Source organism: Rhea pennata, chromosome 1, assembly GCF_028389875.1.
Source record: "Rhea pennata isolate bPtePen1 chromosome 1, bPtePen1.pri, whole genome shotgun sequence".
In the NCBI taxonomy this organism is placed as follows: Eukaryota; Metazoa; Chordata; class Aves; order Rheiformes; family Rheidae; genus Rhea; species Rhea pennata.
The window spans coordinates 148,241,339-148,260,035 of record NC_084663.1 but is presented as its reverse complement, the minus strand read 5'-3'; the positions used below and the strand labels follow the sequence as shown (position 1 = coordinate 148,260,035).

At 42.3% G+C, this 18,697-nt stretch overlaps 1 protein-coding gene across 8 annotated transcripts in view; it reads right to left on the bottom strand.

Annotated features, from left to right (window-relative positions):
- MAP4K4 (mitogen-activated protein kinase kinase kinase kinase 4) overlaps positions 1-18,697 on the bottom strand; it is a 165,704-nt gene that overhangs the window by 47,335 nt on the left and 99,672 nt on the right. For all 8 annotated transcript variants that reach the window (XM_062601611.1, XM_062601612.1, XM_062601613.1 and 5 more), the window contains exons 4-10: positions 12,586-12,711; positions 11,690-11,800; positions 8,631-8,721; positions 6,950-7,080; positions 4,612-4,666; positions 2,140-2,218; positions 2-177 (exon numbers count right to left, since the gene is read on the bottom strand). In XM_062601611.1, the coding sequence (XP_062457595.1) occupies positions 2-177; positions 2,140-2,218; positions 4,612-4,666; positions 6,950-7,080; positions 8,631-8,721; positions 11,690-11,800; positions 12,586-12,711 (769 nt within the window). The remainder of the gene's footprint in view (position 1; positions 178-2,139; positions 2,219-4,611; positions 4,667-6,949; positions 7,081-8,630; positions 8,722-11,689; positions 11,801-12,585; positions 12,712-18,697) is intronic.

Genomic DNA, 18,697 nt, shown 5'->3' with positions numbered 1-18,697 from the left:
CCTTTCTCTCCTCTCTTCTTTCTGGTCCTGTCTATATGGTCCTTAAGTTGGATTCGGACTTGCCTTTCATTTGGTTGGTCACGTATAAATGGATGTTTCAAAAGTTGTTCTGTAGAAGGTCGCTGCATATAATTCTTCACTAGACAACCTTCTATAAAGCTGAAGAACTTTTTTGACCTGAGAAAGCAGACAGGGGAAAATAAAAACAAAACTAAACCATAGCTAAAACTCAGCTCAAATATTTTTTTCCGTTCCACCCCAAAATTTAATTCCTTTCCTCTAAGAGCAGCATGTCCCAGAGGATGGTTCAAGCACGGTTTGAAGGCGTGCCGACAAACCAGACCTGGGCTTGCCCCCGCTGCACACGAGGCCGGACGGACGCAGGGCGATGCACACGTACGTGCAGTGCTTTGACACAGCGTCGCAGTGACGTGCCCTCTTCCACCAGTATCACTGCCCTGAAAGGTAGGACACGTTTGCGAAGGCGATTCATGCAGACCCAGTTCTGCTGCTCCTGGACCGGAGCTGGCTTGCGCCCAGCTCGCTCGGAGCACGGGCAGGGCAGCTCTGGTGCGTCTCCGCCTGCCCACGCTATCTAAGGGCACGTCTCCTTCAGAAAAGCCGCCAGGAAAGCCGCAAGAATCGCTGCCAACATTCCACTAGCGCACGTAACACTAAGCTACTTTCATACGCACCTGGGTGCAGAGAGACAGCTTTGCAAGAATTTAAAGATTATTTTCATTTTTACCTGAGAAGCCACGCACAATTCTTTGCAGAAAACTATGCGAGGGCTGAACGGGGCCCATTTGTTTAACGTCAGCACCTTGGGTCATATTCTCACTGATGCAATTCAAGGGCCCTAACACAACTGAACATACGCTGCAACTGCTGTACGTGGAATAAAGCGGCAGGGTACACAAGCTCGTTAAACTGGAGCACACCTTGCTAAAATCACACTTCAGTTAACTCCTGAAAGGAGGCCTGTCCAGATAAAAATCATTCAACAAGCAAAGCATCAATACTGAAAATACTCAGAGCTGTATTTTTCTTCACTTGGCCTATTTTCTCATAACCTGCCATTCATTTCATTCAATGAAAGCAGCTGAATCACAGCAGCCTTGGCTTTGGCCAGATTTACTTTCTGATTGTTAGGTGCCCTCAAGCTGTTGCCATCCTTGGGTGGCAAACACCTCCACTGAATGGCTAAGTGTAAAAACCAAAACGGTTTCCATCTGTTGTTTCATTTTCCCACTCCAGCCTAAAAAGTGAAATTCAAGACATCCTCACCATTTTTTGTTAGTCTCCACACCAAATGTTATGCTTCCAAGCAAAAAGGTGCAAGAAAAGCACGTGCAAATACTGTACATGCACCTCTATCTTTTAATATACGCAGAAAGCAAGTGTGAGAGCCCTGATAGATACAAGTGCATAAATAAGCCGATTCAGGCAAACACCAAGCCCAGCAGCAAGCCAAATTTCTATTATGTTGATACTGAATAAGCAGTCACATCACTTCATTATTTTGACAGGTTCACAGCATCCTGTGATCACATTCAATCTATATGAAACCTCTTTCTAGGGAATATTTCTGTTTCATACATGCCAGTTGTAACCAGTAACTGGGAGGAAATCCTCTGATACTAATGGATTCTTCTCAGCTGGCAAGTGGTGCACACTCAATTTCAATCATTTACAATAATTATAGTCAAAGCCTTCATTAGTTTTAATAGCTCCTTTCAACTTAACAGCTAGAACACTAGAGTACTGTTCTGCTTCTTTATTATGCTACTTCTGAGAAAACATACTGCATACTAAGAATGCTGCAGGAATTTATTTTTAAAAAACAGGGTACCACTTGCTGCCTTAATACGGATGCTGTTCTGTCAAGAAAAAAGCTTGTTTTTTTATATTTCCTGTATTCAAAGACAAAATTCCTCTGAGGTAAACAGAACTAAAATAATCAATGCACACTTTTATTTTATGCTTTGATTCAATGGCACAGAAGATAACAGCAGATTGATTTTAGCCAACTTCAACTGCTTTACTGTTCTGTGGAAGCAATAGCAAAGCAACATGCTGTGAAATGCAAAAAAGCATTGCGATATAAAATGGGCTTACAAACCAGAAACTACTACATACCATTTCTTGGATTTTAACCGTGGGGGAGGGTTTCTGGGTATCAGAAAGAGCGCTCTCATGGGATGCATGTCACAAAGTGCTGAAGGGAAGAAAACAAAACCAAATAGAAAAATTAAGATATTTGCTTCGTGGTGCTCTGTCTTCTCAAGATTGCGTCCGTCAAAACCATGGTTTCAGCTGCCACAAGCATTCCCACAAACCCAATCACTTATACAGGAAATACAAATAGGAACACAACTAAACGGAATTAAATGAAAATGACAATTCCATAGCTCAATGTGTGAAGGGAGCCCCCGAAAAGAAAAAGAAATCCAGACGCAGGTTAACCTGCAGAATCAACCATGACAGGAACAATTGTGCACAGCTCTCCTCCACCCCAAAGTCATCTAGCTTATGTTTTGGTTAAGATGATGCCCAGAAGAGATCATGATGGATGGGAAGAATGACAGTTACCTTCCTATACAAGTTCATTTACTCCACATGCCTCCTCTCCCACTAGGCAAACAAATAAAGCAGGACATATCCTCATTTCTACTGTCCAAACTAGTGGACTTTTTATTTATTCTAAGACCTGCTGGTCTTAGAGTAATGAAGGATCTGCATAAACAAAAAGGGTTTCCTGCGGAATCAAAATGCAGACTCGCCACTGTCAACAAGAAAAGTCCACTGGCTTCAGCAGATGTTAAATGGGAGTCGGAGATCTCTGCAGAGTTGTCTTCTGTCCTGTTCCAGAACAAAAGCCCCCACTTCAGAGCCGACAGAAAGGAGGCTCTGAGCAAATTCTCCATTTCTACCATCTTTCTATGTTTGACATCTTGCACCATCAGTCTCAGCCTGAATAGGCACTGTTGGAAGTGATAATGTTTTCCACACAGCAGAAATTCAGGCAACACAGACTGATGGGAAGAAGGCTCTGTACTCGGAGATAAGAGGCAATATACTCTTCACACAGACGGTCCCTGGATCCCTGTGGCTCCTATCATAGCAGCAAGTTTAGGGATGGACCTTTCAGAGCACACAGATCCCACACACCAAAGGACTGCCTGAGATGAGCGCTGCTTAGGATTTACATGAAACTTTGCTTGCTTCTCAAAAGCCATTCCTGTGATTTTGCACTAAGAGGCCAAACCAGAACCTCTGCTTCTGTTTGGAAATGAAAAATATCATTGCCCAGTTCCAGGCTTGCAAAACCCAGTGACAGTCCTTTTAATTGTGAGCCAGCTAGGCAACACAGTGTCCTGAACAAACAAGTAAAACAGAAAGGACGTCCAGTGGTAGCTCAAATACTGTTAAGATGGTGCTGGGTGAGGTACCCTGGGAGCAGCTCTCATATGGGCACTCATACAAACATGAAATTAGGAAGGCGGGAAAAAAAATCAGACTTTTAAAAACATGAATCAAAACAAGAACATTGTGCTTCATTTTATAAATTTTACATTTAAAAATAAATGAGTAAAATCAGTCAGAAGCTATAATGAAATGACCATTTTCTAGCCAGGAAGATGTTAATACTTCATTCTCAACTTGATCATTTCAAAGAGGGTTGTCAAGGTGGGCTGTTGAGATGGGGGGATTATTTTGCTTATGTGTAAGAAAATGTATTAACTAACTCGGATATCTCGGGCTGCTATTTTTAAATGTAGTACTCTATTTGGGGATGAGGGAAGCATATTTGCCTGTTCATTAATAAAGGATTTTCATAAAAGTTAACACTAAAAAACAAAACAATACGTATAATTTCTGTTTGTTTGTTCTGTAAATCCTCCTTTCCTCCTCAAAAATATCATCTGTATGCTTCATTATTCACAAGCAGTAAGTATGTGAGGAGAAGAAAAAGCTATAGAGTTGTGCATTTTTGATTTTCAAGGTTTCTCTAAAAAATATCAGTATCAGGTCATGAATATTCTCAAGTAGTGAACATTAAGTTCAATACTCTGTGTTGAAGATGGCTTTACAGTTTAAGCCACATCATTTCTAAGGAAGATCAACACCACCCATGACGAGTCGAAACAAAAGAAGATGTACCAGTACGCAGAGTGATGGAAAATCAACACAGAAAAGAGTGCTACAGAAGCATTTTTGATTAATGTCTATTTTCCAGATGCCCACTGCAACTCTCCTTGGATGTGATTTAAACATCCTAGGTAGGCCGTAGAGAAAGCAAGGCATAATTCCAAACCATATCATATTCATAAGAAGGACATTTAAAGCTTGATTACCTTCCAAATATTCAGACTAGAGAAATTAAATTATTTCATTGTAATGCTTAAATACTATCTTAGTTTTATCAAAAGCATTTCTATTTATGGGATTTTATATTTATATATATTGGTATATATATTATACCAAAGAGAACAGAAATAACAGGACCCTCTCAGAAACCTCAAAGCTAGGCTTAAATTACAACCAGCATCTCCTAAGTGTACAGTTCAGCCTTAATCAGCCCACTGGGAAAGCACACGTATCACTTACGGGGAGCTCCTTCTGCCATCTCAATGGCTGTAATGCCACATGACCAAAGGTCACTCTGCAAAGAGAGAGATAGAGACCATATGTTAGTAGGTCCATTTCTCCATTTAGACAGTAAAAGAGTACTATTTACAGAGGCCCTGTAGGTGAGACTGAAACCAAATACCAAGGCTATTTAAATAGCATAAGCTACTTTTTCTTCTAACAGTATCATAAAATGCTACTTCTCGCATCATATATATATACAGACAAATGGATGCACATTCATACAGAGTATGCAAATAGTACTTGCTAATAACACATAAAAATATATTTACATTAGGAGAGTCAAATATACATTTGCCTCAAATCTAGGTCTATTAAATAACAGAAGAAATTTTCAATATTCCCTTATTAAAAAAAAAAAGTGAACAATTTCTCCTAGATTTTTCATGGAAAACTCTACATCCATTCTCTCATACAAAAGAAAAAGACAATAAAAAAACCAAGATGAACAAAAAAATGCTAGCTCTTTTTCAGGGTCTAAACCAGCAAAAATAAGCAAAGAAACACAGATTAGCAGGCTACGCTTTTGAATATTTTCTATTCCCCAAAATCAAATAATAGGTTTCTAAGGATAGGGAAATAACCATTGCTTCTAAACTTGTAAGAAGCCTCTGTTTTGCATGATACTTATAGCCAAAACAAATGCTCCTTCCCAACCACCTCAGCTTTGCTTGAGGCATTACAGAAGAAGAATCCTTCAGATTCTTTCAAGACATTATCTCTGGATATTGTCCCTGACTAGCAGTTACCTGTATAATTTGGCCAGCCAGCGAGGGCCAAATATAGGCGACTGCTGAAAGAGTCCTGGCGAGGAACAAGATCAAGAGACTCCCACAGCTTTAGGGGCAAAATGCTGGAGGGAGGTTGCCGAAAGGAGTGCGGCCAGTCTTATAAAAGCTAACTGTTCTTGAAAAAAAGAGTGTTCATTTCTGCCAGGCTAATGATGATAATGATTAAAAAAATTTAAGTGAAAATTAATGAGTACACAAGCTTTTTTGTATTACGAGCAGAGAAGCATTTCTAATGACTTGCCAATTGCATTTTCAGACCCAGCAAGGCAATAGTTTCTCTTGGTCCAATCCATTCATTTAAGCTAAACTGCATAGGCCCATGGTCTTAAAAAGCTTTGAACCATGAGTTTTCTAAAGGATGGGAAAAAAAGGGTTATCTGCTCCAGATTCCTACAGGTCCCCCCAGAAAAAAAGAACAGGTGGGTTCAAAAAGAAAGAATTTATTTCTACTGCATTAACAAATATAATAGAGATCTTTTTAATCCTTTATTAGTCTCCGTTCCTTCTTAATAACTCCATCCTGCAAAGATTTAAAGTGTATCTTTAGTACAATGAGCAGATGGCTGTAAAATGCCGTTAAATCAAGAGAAATAGGCTCAATCTTACTCTAAGGTAGAAAAACACCAATTGAAATCACCTGGAAATTTAGACCTACATAAACTGATAGCTAACATCACTATCAAGTCCAGTAAACTGCATTCACTGTAAGAACTTAATCATAGGTTTTCTGATATCCTCACTGCCTTTCTGGGGTAAAAGTTGGAACAGTTCCATTAATCTAAGTGAGGACCTTTTGCATATTTTTACACTCTTTCTTCTTTTGTGCTTTTATAAGAGTAAGCTAATAAGCATTTTGAAGGTTTCAGAATGGTTTTCTTAGAGAAATACAGCTTTAAATATATATATGTAATAGTCTCAGGGTACTGCAAAAACCATCAAGCCAATTATGGTTTTGCAGTAATTAGGTCTTTGGTTTGCAGCAAACTATGGGAAAAACAATCTTTCTTAAAAAATACTGAGATGGATGAATATCAACATTTATATAGTATCTCAAAATCAGCAACAGGCACGGTATGAACAGCTCCTTCTGTTGTTCACTCACTCTCTGGATGGTGGTTGTATTTAAGGCAACACCTTAAAATGTATTGTTCTGAACTACTACAATAACTGGGACATATTCAAACACAATTTAAAGTACAAACATCTTACAAATTGAGAACATCAACATTTCCTTTTAAAAGTCTTTTTTTTTGGGGGGGGGGGTCTTTTCTGAGTACTTAACAGCACACTAAAGTCCTCCTCCCTATGCCTGGAAGCTATGACAATACCAGCAATGTGAAAGGTCAAAATCTGGTAGTGACCCATACCTTGTACTCTTGTACAAGAATCTACCTATACAAAATAAATTACTCTCAGGAAGGACGAGAAGTCTCAAAAACTGTCATCATCCATGGATATTCATACTGCAAGTGTAATCTGTTTTACTCCGCAAACAGGATTCTTACTCTGTAATCGTATGTAGCATCTGGATTTTCATCACAGGCGATAACTTCTGGAGCCATCCAGTATGGAGTTCCAATAAAAGTGTTTCTCCTGCCAACTGTCCTGTCCAGTTGAGCACTCACACCAAAATCCACTGCGGGTGGGAGAAGATTAAAATAAAACAAGAGGGGAAAAAAAATATGTAGCGATTACTTCTCTAAGATGATTTGGAAACAAAACCATGTAGACGTTCCTTCTGGGACAACCATGCTGAAGAGAAATATGACGATTAATACCAAGGCAGCCGAGTCCTTGTGTTTCACATGCAATACGCTCAGCCACCAGAGTCAAGAAACACAGCGGCCCATGACCACCTCTTCTGCACCTCTCTCTGGCCTGTCCGTACAGCTTTCTCTTCCCAAAAGGGAGGGCACAGCTGCAAAACTATTGTCTTGGAGACTAAGGAGAGATTCTTCCCCTCTCAAATGCTGGAGCCAATAAAATTTGTCTATACAGAGGGACCCCATCTCCCAAAGGTACTGCTAGTGTTGGGGAAGAACCACACTCAACCACACTCATGAATATGTCTTCTTTTTGGCTGTCCACATTTTCTGCCCTAAAATCGGGCAGCAAAAATAATCTGTTGTTCAGAGACTTGCTCTCTGTTCTGATGCACACAGCAGACACATTGATGGGAGCAAAAGATGAGAATTATTCAAAAGGTGCTAACTTTGGGCACCTGTGGACATGGGTTCCCAGAGAGATGCCCATGAATGCTTTCCTCCCTTTGATTCTCCCTCCCCTCCTAATTATACTGGTATGACGGTAGTCACAACAGCAGTGGTACAAGCTTTCCGTACTAGAGCATCTGCTCTAACAAGGGCTGCATCAGCGTCACTAGATCCGTCATCCGAGTGACACAGAAACATTGGCGCAGAAAAGCTCTGTGGGAGCACTGGTTTGGGAGCTACTGTGCTCCACTTCAGCCTAGAAGGAGGAAAGCTCTCTGGAGAGCTTCCTCCTTCAGCAGCCAGGACGTCTTCCCATGCCTCGTGCAGCATGAAGGTGTAATGTAAAACATATGGGATGTGGGCTGGGTGGGAGGGCTTCAGCCTGGTTCTATATTTAACCAAAAAAAGGTGGTGAATGATACAAACACAGAAGGTTAAAGCGTGCAGTAACTAGAGAGAGAGATTAGAGAAAAAGAGTATGCCCACTTGGGAAGAACAGGCCAGGGATGAGAGTTGTTCCCAGCAGGTACTCCAGGGCAGGAATTGTATTTTGAACTTCACACCACAGCTGCACTGAGAGGTCTGTCCAGATCACATATCTGTCTCCAGAACCTGAGCAGCATAGTGGTATTTTAATTAAAGTTAAATACAAGAGTGATCCCCATCACTTCCTGAGTCCAGAATAAATGGAATCAGCACAAACCCAAGTCACATGAGACTCTGGGAGATGCAAAATGATCTAGTCACTGATTCTGGCCTGAAAGCCTACAACCTCTACCAAAACATAACAGTCCAATTTCCAGCACCCCAAAGGAGGACATACGCACAGAGCCTTGACTGATACAAGCACAGCCACAAAATGCACAGGCTAATGAGCATGCAACACTCCTAAAGGAAGAAATTAATCTGGGAATGTCAAACAAAAAAAACAAAGGCTATGTGAACTGGGAAGCTGACGTGCTCGCCTACTTACCAAGTTTCACTTCTGCGTTCTCTGTCAGCAACACATTTTGCCCTTTGATATCCCTGTGAATCACGTGATGGGCATGAAGATGTGCCAATCCCTGCATTACAGACAAGAGAGGAAGGAGACGACATTCATTTAGCTCCTTGCTTAGCACCAGACTGCGCGTGCCCCCACCTCCAAAGCCCATCGTGCGGTCCCCTGGGGCCACCCGCGCAGCGCCTGGTAGCTGAGCCGAGACAAGGCCTGGGACTGCGCACGCGGGTGCTTTGCACAAACAAAGGCCAACACCTGCACGGTGCAAACACTCCTCGGCTGTCACTTGAAGCAAGTTCGGCGGCCAGAAAGTCCCGGCACAAAGGCACTGTAAATAGCATTTGTGCCGGGGTACGTCAGTGACATCTTAACACGCACGGAGTCGCCCTTAAAAGAAGGGGAATTTAGTGAGGGAAGGGGGGAGGAGAGAGAAAGGAAGAAGCACCCACATACACATAACCAATGCCTGTGATCCCCTGAGAAGGGATGGGGAGGGTGAAGGACTTGCACTGATGTTTGAAGGCAAGGGAATAAAGACAACGAAACAAAAGATCCGTTGCAAAGCTGCACTTCTCCAGACGCCTTAAATACGAAGCCAGATAATTGTTCCACAGCAGAGACCATGTCAAAAAAAAAAAAAAAAAAAAAAGGAAAAAGAAAAAGAAAAAAAAAAGCAAGGGAGCAACATACTTTCCAAAGGAAATAAAACCTCCTGGCATACGGTGCTTTTTGTTGAGACAGCACCTGGATGCATGCCCCAAAGCGTTAGCCATGTGGAGGGAGGGACAAGGAAGACATATGTTGCATCTTAATCTCTAAAGTAACTGGTAGAACAATAGGCAACCGTCGTAGCAACTGCCTGTATTTTGGTCTCTCCTTAGCGCTTTGCTTGGAAAACTGCAGTCTCTGGTGGGATCATCTTGCCTGTTCATTTTGCCCTCGTAGACTTTTAATGTTTTATGAAAAATAAAGAAATAGAACCTTTACAGCTGCAAAAGGTTAAGAGAGTAGAGAAATTGCTGCAGAGAAATATTTTCTAACACATGTTCTTCATTAAATGGTCATTTACCAGTTTGCCTACATAACCAATGGGCTGTTTTCTTTTTTTAAAACAGTTAATGAGCGTGACAAATAATAGAGTCTACAGCTCCTCCCTGCGTATGTCACAAGCTGACAAAATGAACGATTAATGTCCTCGATACCATTCACTGGCTGTTAACAGTAAGTGTGGTCTTATTTTTTTTTTTTGCAAGAACAAAAGCTTTTCCACAGCTTTGCACAAGATACTTTTTAAGGCCTTATGCTCCACTGCCTCAGCCAGGAAGATAATCATACGTTCTCTCCAGAGTACAATCTAACCTAATTGAAAAAAAAATACATTTGGGTTTATGAAGAGTTAGGAAGAGACAAGGAGTCAAGCGCTTGATTATTCTGCAGGCCCCACGTTAGTTCTTCAAGGCCCCCCTCGCCAGCACACCAGGACGCATCAGGTACACTCTCACCCAGGTCTCCACCTGTAAATATCTTTGGCACTTTAACCCATCCAACTTTCGCTCTATTACACAACCTCTCTTAGTCCACCTCTGACACAATAAACTCAGTGTCAAATCAGGTTTTGCAATGCCTCATACCAATGTGAGCTTAGCACTCCTTTTTTTTCCAGATATTCTAGTTCCTGTTAGCAATAATTAAGGCTCCTTTTTAAAATGTCTAACAAGAACGAGAAAGTAGCTTTCAGATAACTTTTTCCTCTTCTCAATGAGCATGGCTTTACCTCATTGCTTAAGGAGAATCTAGGACAACCGCAAAATTGCATGCAATACACCAAAAGTGACAGAGGTGTTCTCAGACCTAGCACAAGGTCAGTATTGCAACAGTTAGCTTTACTAATATTAAAGTATGCCATTCATTTCATTTGAAATACAATCATCAGTCGGTATTCATGACAGCAACTTTTCTGCTTGCCAGTATACAACAATTTAAAATGTGCCAGAGCAAACACCAACAGCAGTACTCTCCATTAGCATTTGGAGCTAGAGCAGGAGACCACAATTGTACATCTCCCTCCCTCTTAATCTCAAAAATCACCGAGACAGAACAAATGTGCAACACAGACAGCAGAAGCATTGATTTATGTAAGAGCTGCTGGTGGTTTCCTTTAACATAAAGCCTTTAGAACTTCGTTTATGATGAGGCAATTGAATAGACATACTGTGTAATGGTATGGGTAGGAGGCAATTTGTTTTACAAAGAAGCACGAGGAAAACCATACCAGATTTACTCAGCACGGCAAACAAATGCCAATTCAGAAAGCACTTTACTCTTCATATTTAATTTCCAGTTGGTACAGTTAGTTAGTTAAAGCTTCTTTTTTTAAAAAACTGCTAAGTGGCATCCTTCTTCCTGAGAAACTTTTTCAATGCCATATGCTAGTACAGTGCTCAACCATATAAGATATGTTTGCTTTAGACAGACTGCAGGAATATTCAGTATGTGAGCACAGCACAGCACAGAAGCCCTAACCGTTGGCACAGAAGCCACCAATCTCCCTTCTCCACACACTTCGCCAGCAGAAGAGAAAGACGGCTGCAAGCACGTCTGAAAATCCCATTCTGCGCTCTATGCTACGACATTCCTGCAATCTCAGCACTCAGAAGCAAGCGCCTTGTAGACACACAGATGCTGTTCTCAGCTTCTAAAAGGTAAGGGCACTGGTTCTTAGGCTGGCTTCTTGCAACACAAAATCGCTACTTTCTGCAAGGCTGCTATTACCATACAGTACAACTCGCACAACCCGCACATATTTGGAGCTCCTGTCCTCATTGCCAGTTAGGCGGCAGAGCTAAACGACATGGAGCAGCCATCCACATACTGTGACGTGGAGCAGCCATCCACCTGCTCCTACATGCTCTTCAGATGGTGATGTGGCTACAGGGATCGGTCAGAAACAACTTCTTGCAGAACCTCAAGCCAGGTTACATCTCTGTGAGATTGCTTCTGTATTTTCAAGTGCAGCAGACTGTTTTCCTTACCCTGAGAATTTCTCTGGAGATATATGCTATCCAGTCTTCTTTCAGAGTATTCCCTTTCGTGTTCTTCACGAGGTCAGTGATAGAGCCTGCTCCACAAAACTCCATAACAAGCTGCAAAACAAGTATCAGCATACAGTTCACAGCTGTTCACAGAGAAGCAAAACAAGCAGGGTGTAGCAGCGTTTTGGGAAACCCTCACGAAGCACAGAATACAATCTATTTTACGTTCTCTGCCTGGAAAGTGCATCCAAACCAAATCCCTCCAGCATGTGTCAGGCGTATATGGAATATGTCTCACATTAGTTACCACATTTTCAAGGACTGATTTAATTACTGTAATTTAATGCTGGGAATCTGGATTTGCTCAACTATGCAAAATGCATTAGCTGTAACGGGAATACAGAAAACATCCAATGATGAAGGAATCAAACCGATCACACCATTGCGACACGCATTATTTACAACTCCCACTTATTTATGGGAGACAAGAACATCTACTGGTGCCATAAACTGCCATTTCAAACCCAAACTTCAGTCCTCTAGGGGGTATAGATGGGATGAGAACTGTCATGAGTAAAATTTTCAAGTGCAGCTTTATTTTTACAGCCGCACATTCTTACTGCTCAGCTCATCTTCCTTGCTCTCATGAAATATGTTAACTATCCATCTGGGAAGCAAGGGAAAAAGTTACTTAAAGAGCAAATCAATTGCTAACAGCAAATCTTGGTTCACCCATTCTCTTAAGGATACATGATTAGCCTATGTGATTGCCATACCTGTTTAGGAAAGCATCAAATTCTACTGATTTGTCTTTCTCTGATACGATATTTCTGTCATCCTCAACAGATACCCGAAAGGGAAAGGCTTATGAGCGTGCCCGAGAACTATCTACTTACCCACAGCTGGTCATCATGTCCTGGAGGACTTTTCTTAATGAAAGCACCATAGTAAGTTGCAATATTTCTATGGTGCGAATATTTCTTTAGCATATTAATCTCCAGTTTGATTTCTTCTTCTTCATCCTTTGGAACAAAGCAAAAAGCATACGTTTAATACAGCATCATCTACTTCCTCCTCTCTCTCACATAAGGAGGTTTAGGAAAGTTTGATGTGAACCAGCATCATACTCAATAAACAAATCTCAGGTTCATGCCAGCAAAATCTATTGATTATTAAGATGTTTTAAAACAGACCTTTATTTTCTCAACTTTTTGGTAGTTGAAAAAGTAAATAAAGTATGCACCGGACTTCAGCTAGTAATAAAGCAGGACACAATCTGTTTAAAAACCCTGTGCTTATAATACCTTAAACAACCCTGCAGCCAATAGGCTTCTGCTTCTACATAACCCAGAGAACCAGAAAAAAATGTGACTTTCTGTTGCAGGAGTAAGATTTCCCTCTTCCTCATTATTTTCCTTCGACTTCCTCCAACTTTTAAAATTTTGCATTTTCTCATTGAAAGCCATGCAGCGAGTCACGGCAAAGGGGCTGCTCGACTCGTGGCAGGGATCCCCCTCAGGTCCAAGGGCAGCACGGCCGCCTCAGAGCCCCCTCGACCCACCTTCCTCCTCCTCCTCGTCCTCCGGCAGCGGGGGGAGAGCAAGCTCAGCGGGAAGCAAGGGCCAGGAGCCCAAAGCATAAACAGGATGCACAAAGGCGGGGAGGAAGGATTTCCCCCAGCTCTGCCAAGCGCCCCGCGCAGAGCCGCTCAGGTGAGCGGCAACCGCTCCGTCCCCGCCACGTGCGAGGGGAGCTCAAATTAAATAAGTGAGATGGAAATGAGTAATTTTATGCACAGTTCCTCAAAACGATCCACTTTGGCAATTCTGCTTTTCGACATTCAGGTACGAGGCGTGGAAAGGGTAAGATGCTGGCCACGGGTGCTCCTGGGACCGATGGTGCGTATGGGGACCAGGAGGAAACCCAGCAGACATTGCCCCTCGCCACGCCGGGCAATGCTCCTCCACCCACCTTCCTCCTCACGCACCCAGGCCACAGGCACCCTGCTTTAGGGCTTCTGAAATCAATGAATAAGAAAAAAAATGGCCGATTTACCCCTTTAATCACAACCTTTAATCACTCTGCAGCTTTCAACACCTTAGATATCCAGGGGGATACATATAACTTGACCTGATTCCAGGAAGAAACTCTTTTCTCTTGGGTGGCAGGCTGATAGAAATGACAGCAAATATTTTTCTTATCCTGTAATGTCAGAGCTGATTACATAAGAAAGTTTTAAGCCTTAAACTTCCTTGCAATCTGTATCACACTAGCAATCAAATACCCTCTTTGCAACATGTGCTGATGTTTACACTAAATTCATGTTAACAATATACCATGGTAGGCACAGCTATAGCTAAAGAAACCACCCTTTGGTACAAAGAAAACAATTATTTCAAATAGACTATTTCAAATAGCACTGGCATGCAATGCTTACTTGTCAATGAGTATAAAAGAACTCCCCAAATGCACCAGGAATAAACTATTCTCAAATCTGTTTATGATGCTTCTTTAAAGGAAGATGCTATGTATTTCCAAAACATTGGACAAAACAGTAAAATCACCTTGTAAATCAAAGTTCTCAGTGAGGCTGGTGAGAAAGCATGATCACCAGAACAGCTTGTTGAGCCAAAAGCTAACTTGGTGCTTCTTCAACTATTTCTAGTGCCATTGCAGTTGTATGCATTTTTTATTTTGTTCATATGTTAAAAAAAAACACAGAAGAATAAATGCTTGCACTACAAATAACCATGCTGGAACTTTGTGGACTTTGATTTCAGACAAAAATCTATGAAGGGAATTTTGTTAACCTTAATAGTTTGGGATCTGCTTACTACTAGGGTCAATATATATAACTTAATTTGCTATTTTGTACTGAGTCTTTATATAAAATATTATTTTCTGTCCTCAGCATGTGAACACAATAGCTTTTACAATACAATGGGCAGGATGTCCTAGCGGCTGTTCATGCTTATCTACTACAACAACGGTCAGGATGACAATCCTTAGGACAGGATCTATCTCTGAAAAAAAACAAATAAAAAGGGGCATGCAGAAATTCAGCAGACTGCAGGCAGTTAACGCTCTTTCAGGTTTCCCTTGTAGCTGTATCAAGGTACCTACTCTGCGACCTGCAGCAACCCTAGGCGTCTCCCTCAGCTAAGGCTACAAACGGTACTGAATTGCTGTTTTAGCTGTAGTTGAACATTTGTCTACCACAGAGGAGAGTGTGGTGATCTATGCTTCAATCCAGCTTGAATACTACCTCACAAAAACTGATGGATTCAGTAATTCTTGCCAGATTCTGGAGGATTTCACTTAATGTGGATCAATAACTCCCCGGCACTGAGTCCTGAAGACTTTAAGGTGACGTGAACAATCATATGGATTAATCAGTTTAGAGAACTCTGCAGCACCTCTGTATTACATGAAGCATTAGAAGTGGTGGCTCATTTGGAATAAAATTGTTCTGCTCCAGTTCCAGGTCCATCCTGATGGAAATGCCAGCCTTTAGTCTTGAATGTGTCAAAAAGCACCATTTCAACATTTTTCTGAAGTGAGAACCATCGTTCTCCGATTCAAAATACTGTTTGCAGTATTTTATTTTCATTGAAGACCATTCAAAAAAAAAGTTTTGTTTTTTTTTTGAAAGGTGACACATGTGTCTGAGCCACAATTCCTTCACAGTTTCAGCCCTTTAAAATTAGGGACAACTTCCTTTCTCAGTTCAGAGTCTGAAACCATCTCAAATGCATGGCTTCCTCTGACCAGCCCTGACACCCAGACTCCTTTTTTTCTATCAGTGGAGTAAAACAGGGCTTTTTTCCAGGGTCCAACTGATTTCATCCCAGCGCGGACATCCGAAACAATTTGTGCCTTAGAGATGTTTACTTCTCTCCTCTAACTATAAGAGGAAGATGAGGTCATGAGCAAGGACACGGACACCAGCCTTGCAGATGTCTGAAATCGGGCGAGGTGAATCCCGCTCCAAAATCTCTCCGGATAGGAACGTTTCCGCGCGGTCCTCGCTATCGGCACGTGCGTCGCAGGGAGAGCGCGCTGCCGACTGAGGGGCCGCTCCAGCCCGCAGGGCCGGGGGACAGGGTGTCCCCGTTTCTGCTGCTGCTCCTCCTGCCCCAGGGCTAGGACACACCACAGCAGCTCCCAGCCTGCTCCCCCCAGCATACGTGCCCGGAGCAATCGCCACCAACAGCCCCGCGGCTTGACGGGGCTCCGGGACCACGACGGGAAAAATTAAAACCGACTGAGGAGAGAGACTGTCATTCTCGCAAAGGAATACAAAAGTGCCTCCTTCTTCTTGGAGGAGCGAGGCAGCTGGTAAGCCCTTCCTAGTGATTTTATGCAGCTGGCATCAATTACGACTTTGGGCCATTATCTGTGCATACAAACTCCCCTTGAAACACCCTTTGTCTGCGCCTGCGATGGGGCTGCTGCAAGCGTTTGCACTCACACATTCGCCGTCTGTTTGTGACAGCACGTCTGATTACTAGCAATTTTTGCAGTAAGCTATACTTCTGCAAGAGTCACGTGATTAAATCAAGTTTCAGAGTGGATTTCCTCTTCTCCATGTATTTCCCTTCAGAGACTGTATGGACACGTTAGCATCTCTGGGAATTTTTAAATACCAAGCTGTTTTATTAAAAGGACTTGTCCATAACATCAAAAACTGTGTACAACATCCCCAGAAAAATTCACCACCACGCAGTAAAATCATTTTTTCACCATTCGAATAACACATTAAAAATAAAAGCAGGAGTGACTCTCACCTATCAGCTTGCCACCTAGTGGCTCCCAAACTCCTTACGCTGCAATATCCCCAAACATCCTCTCATTTCTCCGGGAACACTGCATGCTTCTCCTTTATTTAGTGCCCACACTAGATATGTGACTACGCGCTCTCACACAGAGAGTAAATCAACTATTGGTTATTCCTATCACTTCAGTTAGGTTTTTGTAAGTGGCGATCTGTCTGAACACCATGCCACCGGAGTACAAACAACAAAAATAAAAGCAACTCAAACAGTCCCATTTAAAGAATATTACACTGGACAACTTAATTGTGCAACTTCAGCAGCTTTTTCAAAAGTAAGCTTCCTGAATCATTATCAGAAGAAGATCTTGCACATTTTTAGAAGATGAGGAATTCAAAAGCACATTGGGGGACATGCTGGTGGGGAGGGAGAGGAAGGAGCCTGACAGCTCAGGAAGTGCCTAAACCATCCGTCAGAAGCAGAGAGGACATTACCAAAGGGAGAGGTGGGGGCGGGGGGGAAATCACTCCATGCCCACCCCATTTTCCCATTTTCTTACTCTTCCCTAACCATCACTGTTCAGGCAACTCAAGAGACCAAGCTAACCAGCCCTTGACCTGTCCCAGAGCTGCAACGAGAGAACCCAACCTTGAGAGACAGAGCCGGGGGAGCAAAGGGGAATGACGCTGTCTTCCAAGCTCTACAGCACAAGGAGAAGACAAAAAACAAACAAACAAAAACCCTAAAACCAGTGTAAAAGTACAATGAGAAATTTTGCCAGGCCGTGTAAGCGCTGAGTTTCCATCCACACCCGCCTCAGTGGAAGAGTTGCCTTAGCACCGCAGCTGCCTCAAAAAGCAGCACTGCTCTTTGCTACTTTCTGATTTTACGCTCTGAAGGGATGGCACAGATGGGGGAGGAGAAACAGAACATTTTCAGATTTTATTTATCCTAGCAGGACGATGACGGGAAACATGAATGAGGAAACACAGCCAGGCAGGCATAAAGCAAAACAAACTTGCTTTTACCTTCATTACAGAACCTTATCTAGCCTGCCAGATAATTTATATGCTGCTCTAAATCAGTTTGCAGGGGAATACAAATTGCTTCTCCCAGTAACTTTCCTTTTTGTTTTAAGAAATGAGACAGTAAAAAATCTCAGTGTTCCCTGTAGAAGCAACAGTCAATGGTTTTAAGCTATAACCAAGGATTTTAAGAATTAACAACACTACCCCAACAGTGGCAATCCAAATATGCAGGAAAGGGGGACGGGGGGAAGGAAATCTCCAAGCCGCCTTTTGTTTGCTTTTTCCCATGCTGCCCATGAAGCTCTGCCAGCCAGTATCAAGGGAATTGCGTTGCCGGGAAAATGACAGCTGGTTACGCTATACCTGGGATTTCAGAATAAGCTACGCTGGCTAAGAAGCACTAGCTCCAGGGGTGGTTTCTGGGATCTGAGGATCTTAAAATTATTTGAGAATTCAGATACACGTGCAGAGAGACATAGCAGTATCTGTACAGCTCTGCTAAGAGAGGGGAAAGGGAGCACCAAACCAGGAGCACGCAGAACGGCAAAGGGGAAACCTTTAGAGGCCTCAAGACTCAGACAATGCGTCCTTTCTTTCAGCATCTCCTCCCCAGTCCCACCGTTGGAGTTCAGGAAAAAAAAAAAAAAAAAAAAAAAAGAAAGAAAAAAAAAAAGTCACACAAGCCACAAGAAGCCCAGTTTGTTTTCCTTTCCCCTTTCTCTCCCTTTTCATTTCTGCTCTCCCCCCAAAAAAAGTCTTAGAAGGCACTAAAAACCAAACAAAACTTTCCCGGATAAATCATGACACCAACTTTCACAAACCACCATTTCGCTTGTGTGTCACATCCTCTCTCCTCCTTCCTTCCCACACCCCAAACCTCTGGCTTTCATCCATTCGAAACTGAATCTGTCCAGGACAGGGAAAGGCTGAATAGTGCCTAGCACAATAGGTGACCTTTTCTGGTACTGGAATCCATAATATATACAGTCATTAATAAAGTTCTCACACACAAGAGGGACGTTTTGGCAAAAAGAGCTGGGGCAGTATTGCATACCGTGCAGTATTTAAACCAAGATCTCTGGTACTCCCTTCAAGACGGGAAGGAGATTGTAATTTTGGGAGGAACCTAACCACAATAAAAAATGAGATTCCAAATGCGAGGCAAGTCCCTGCCAGAGCCTGCCAAGGTAGGAAGTTCATATAAAGAA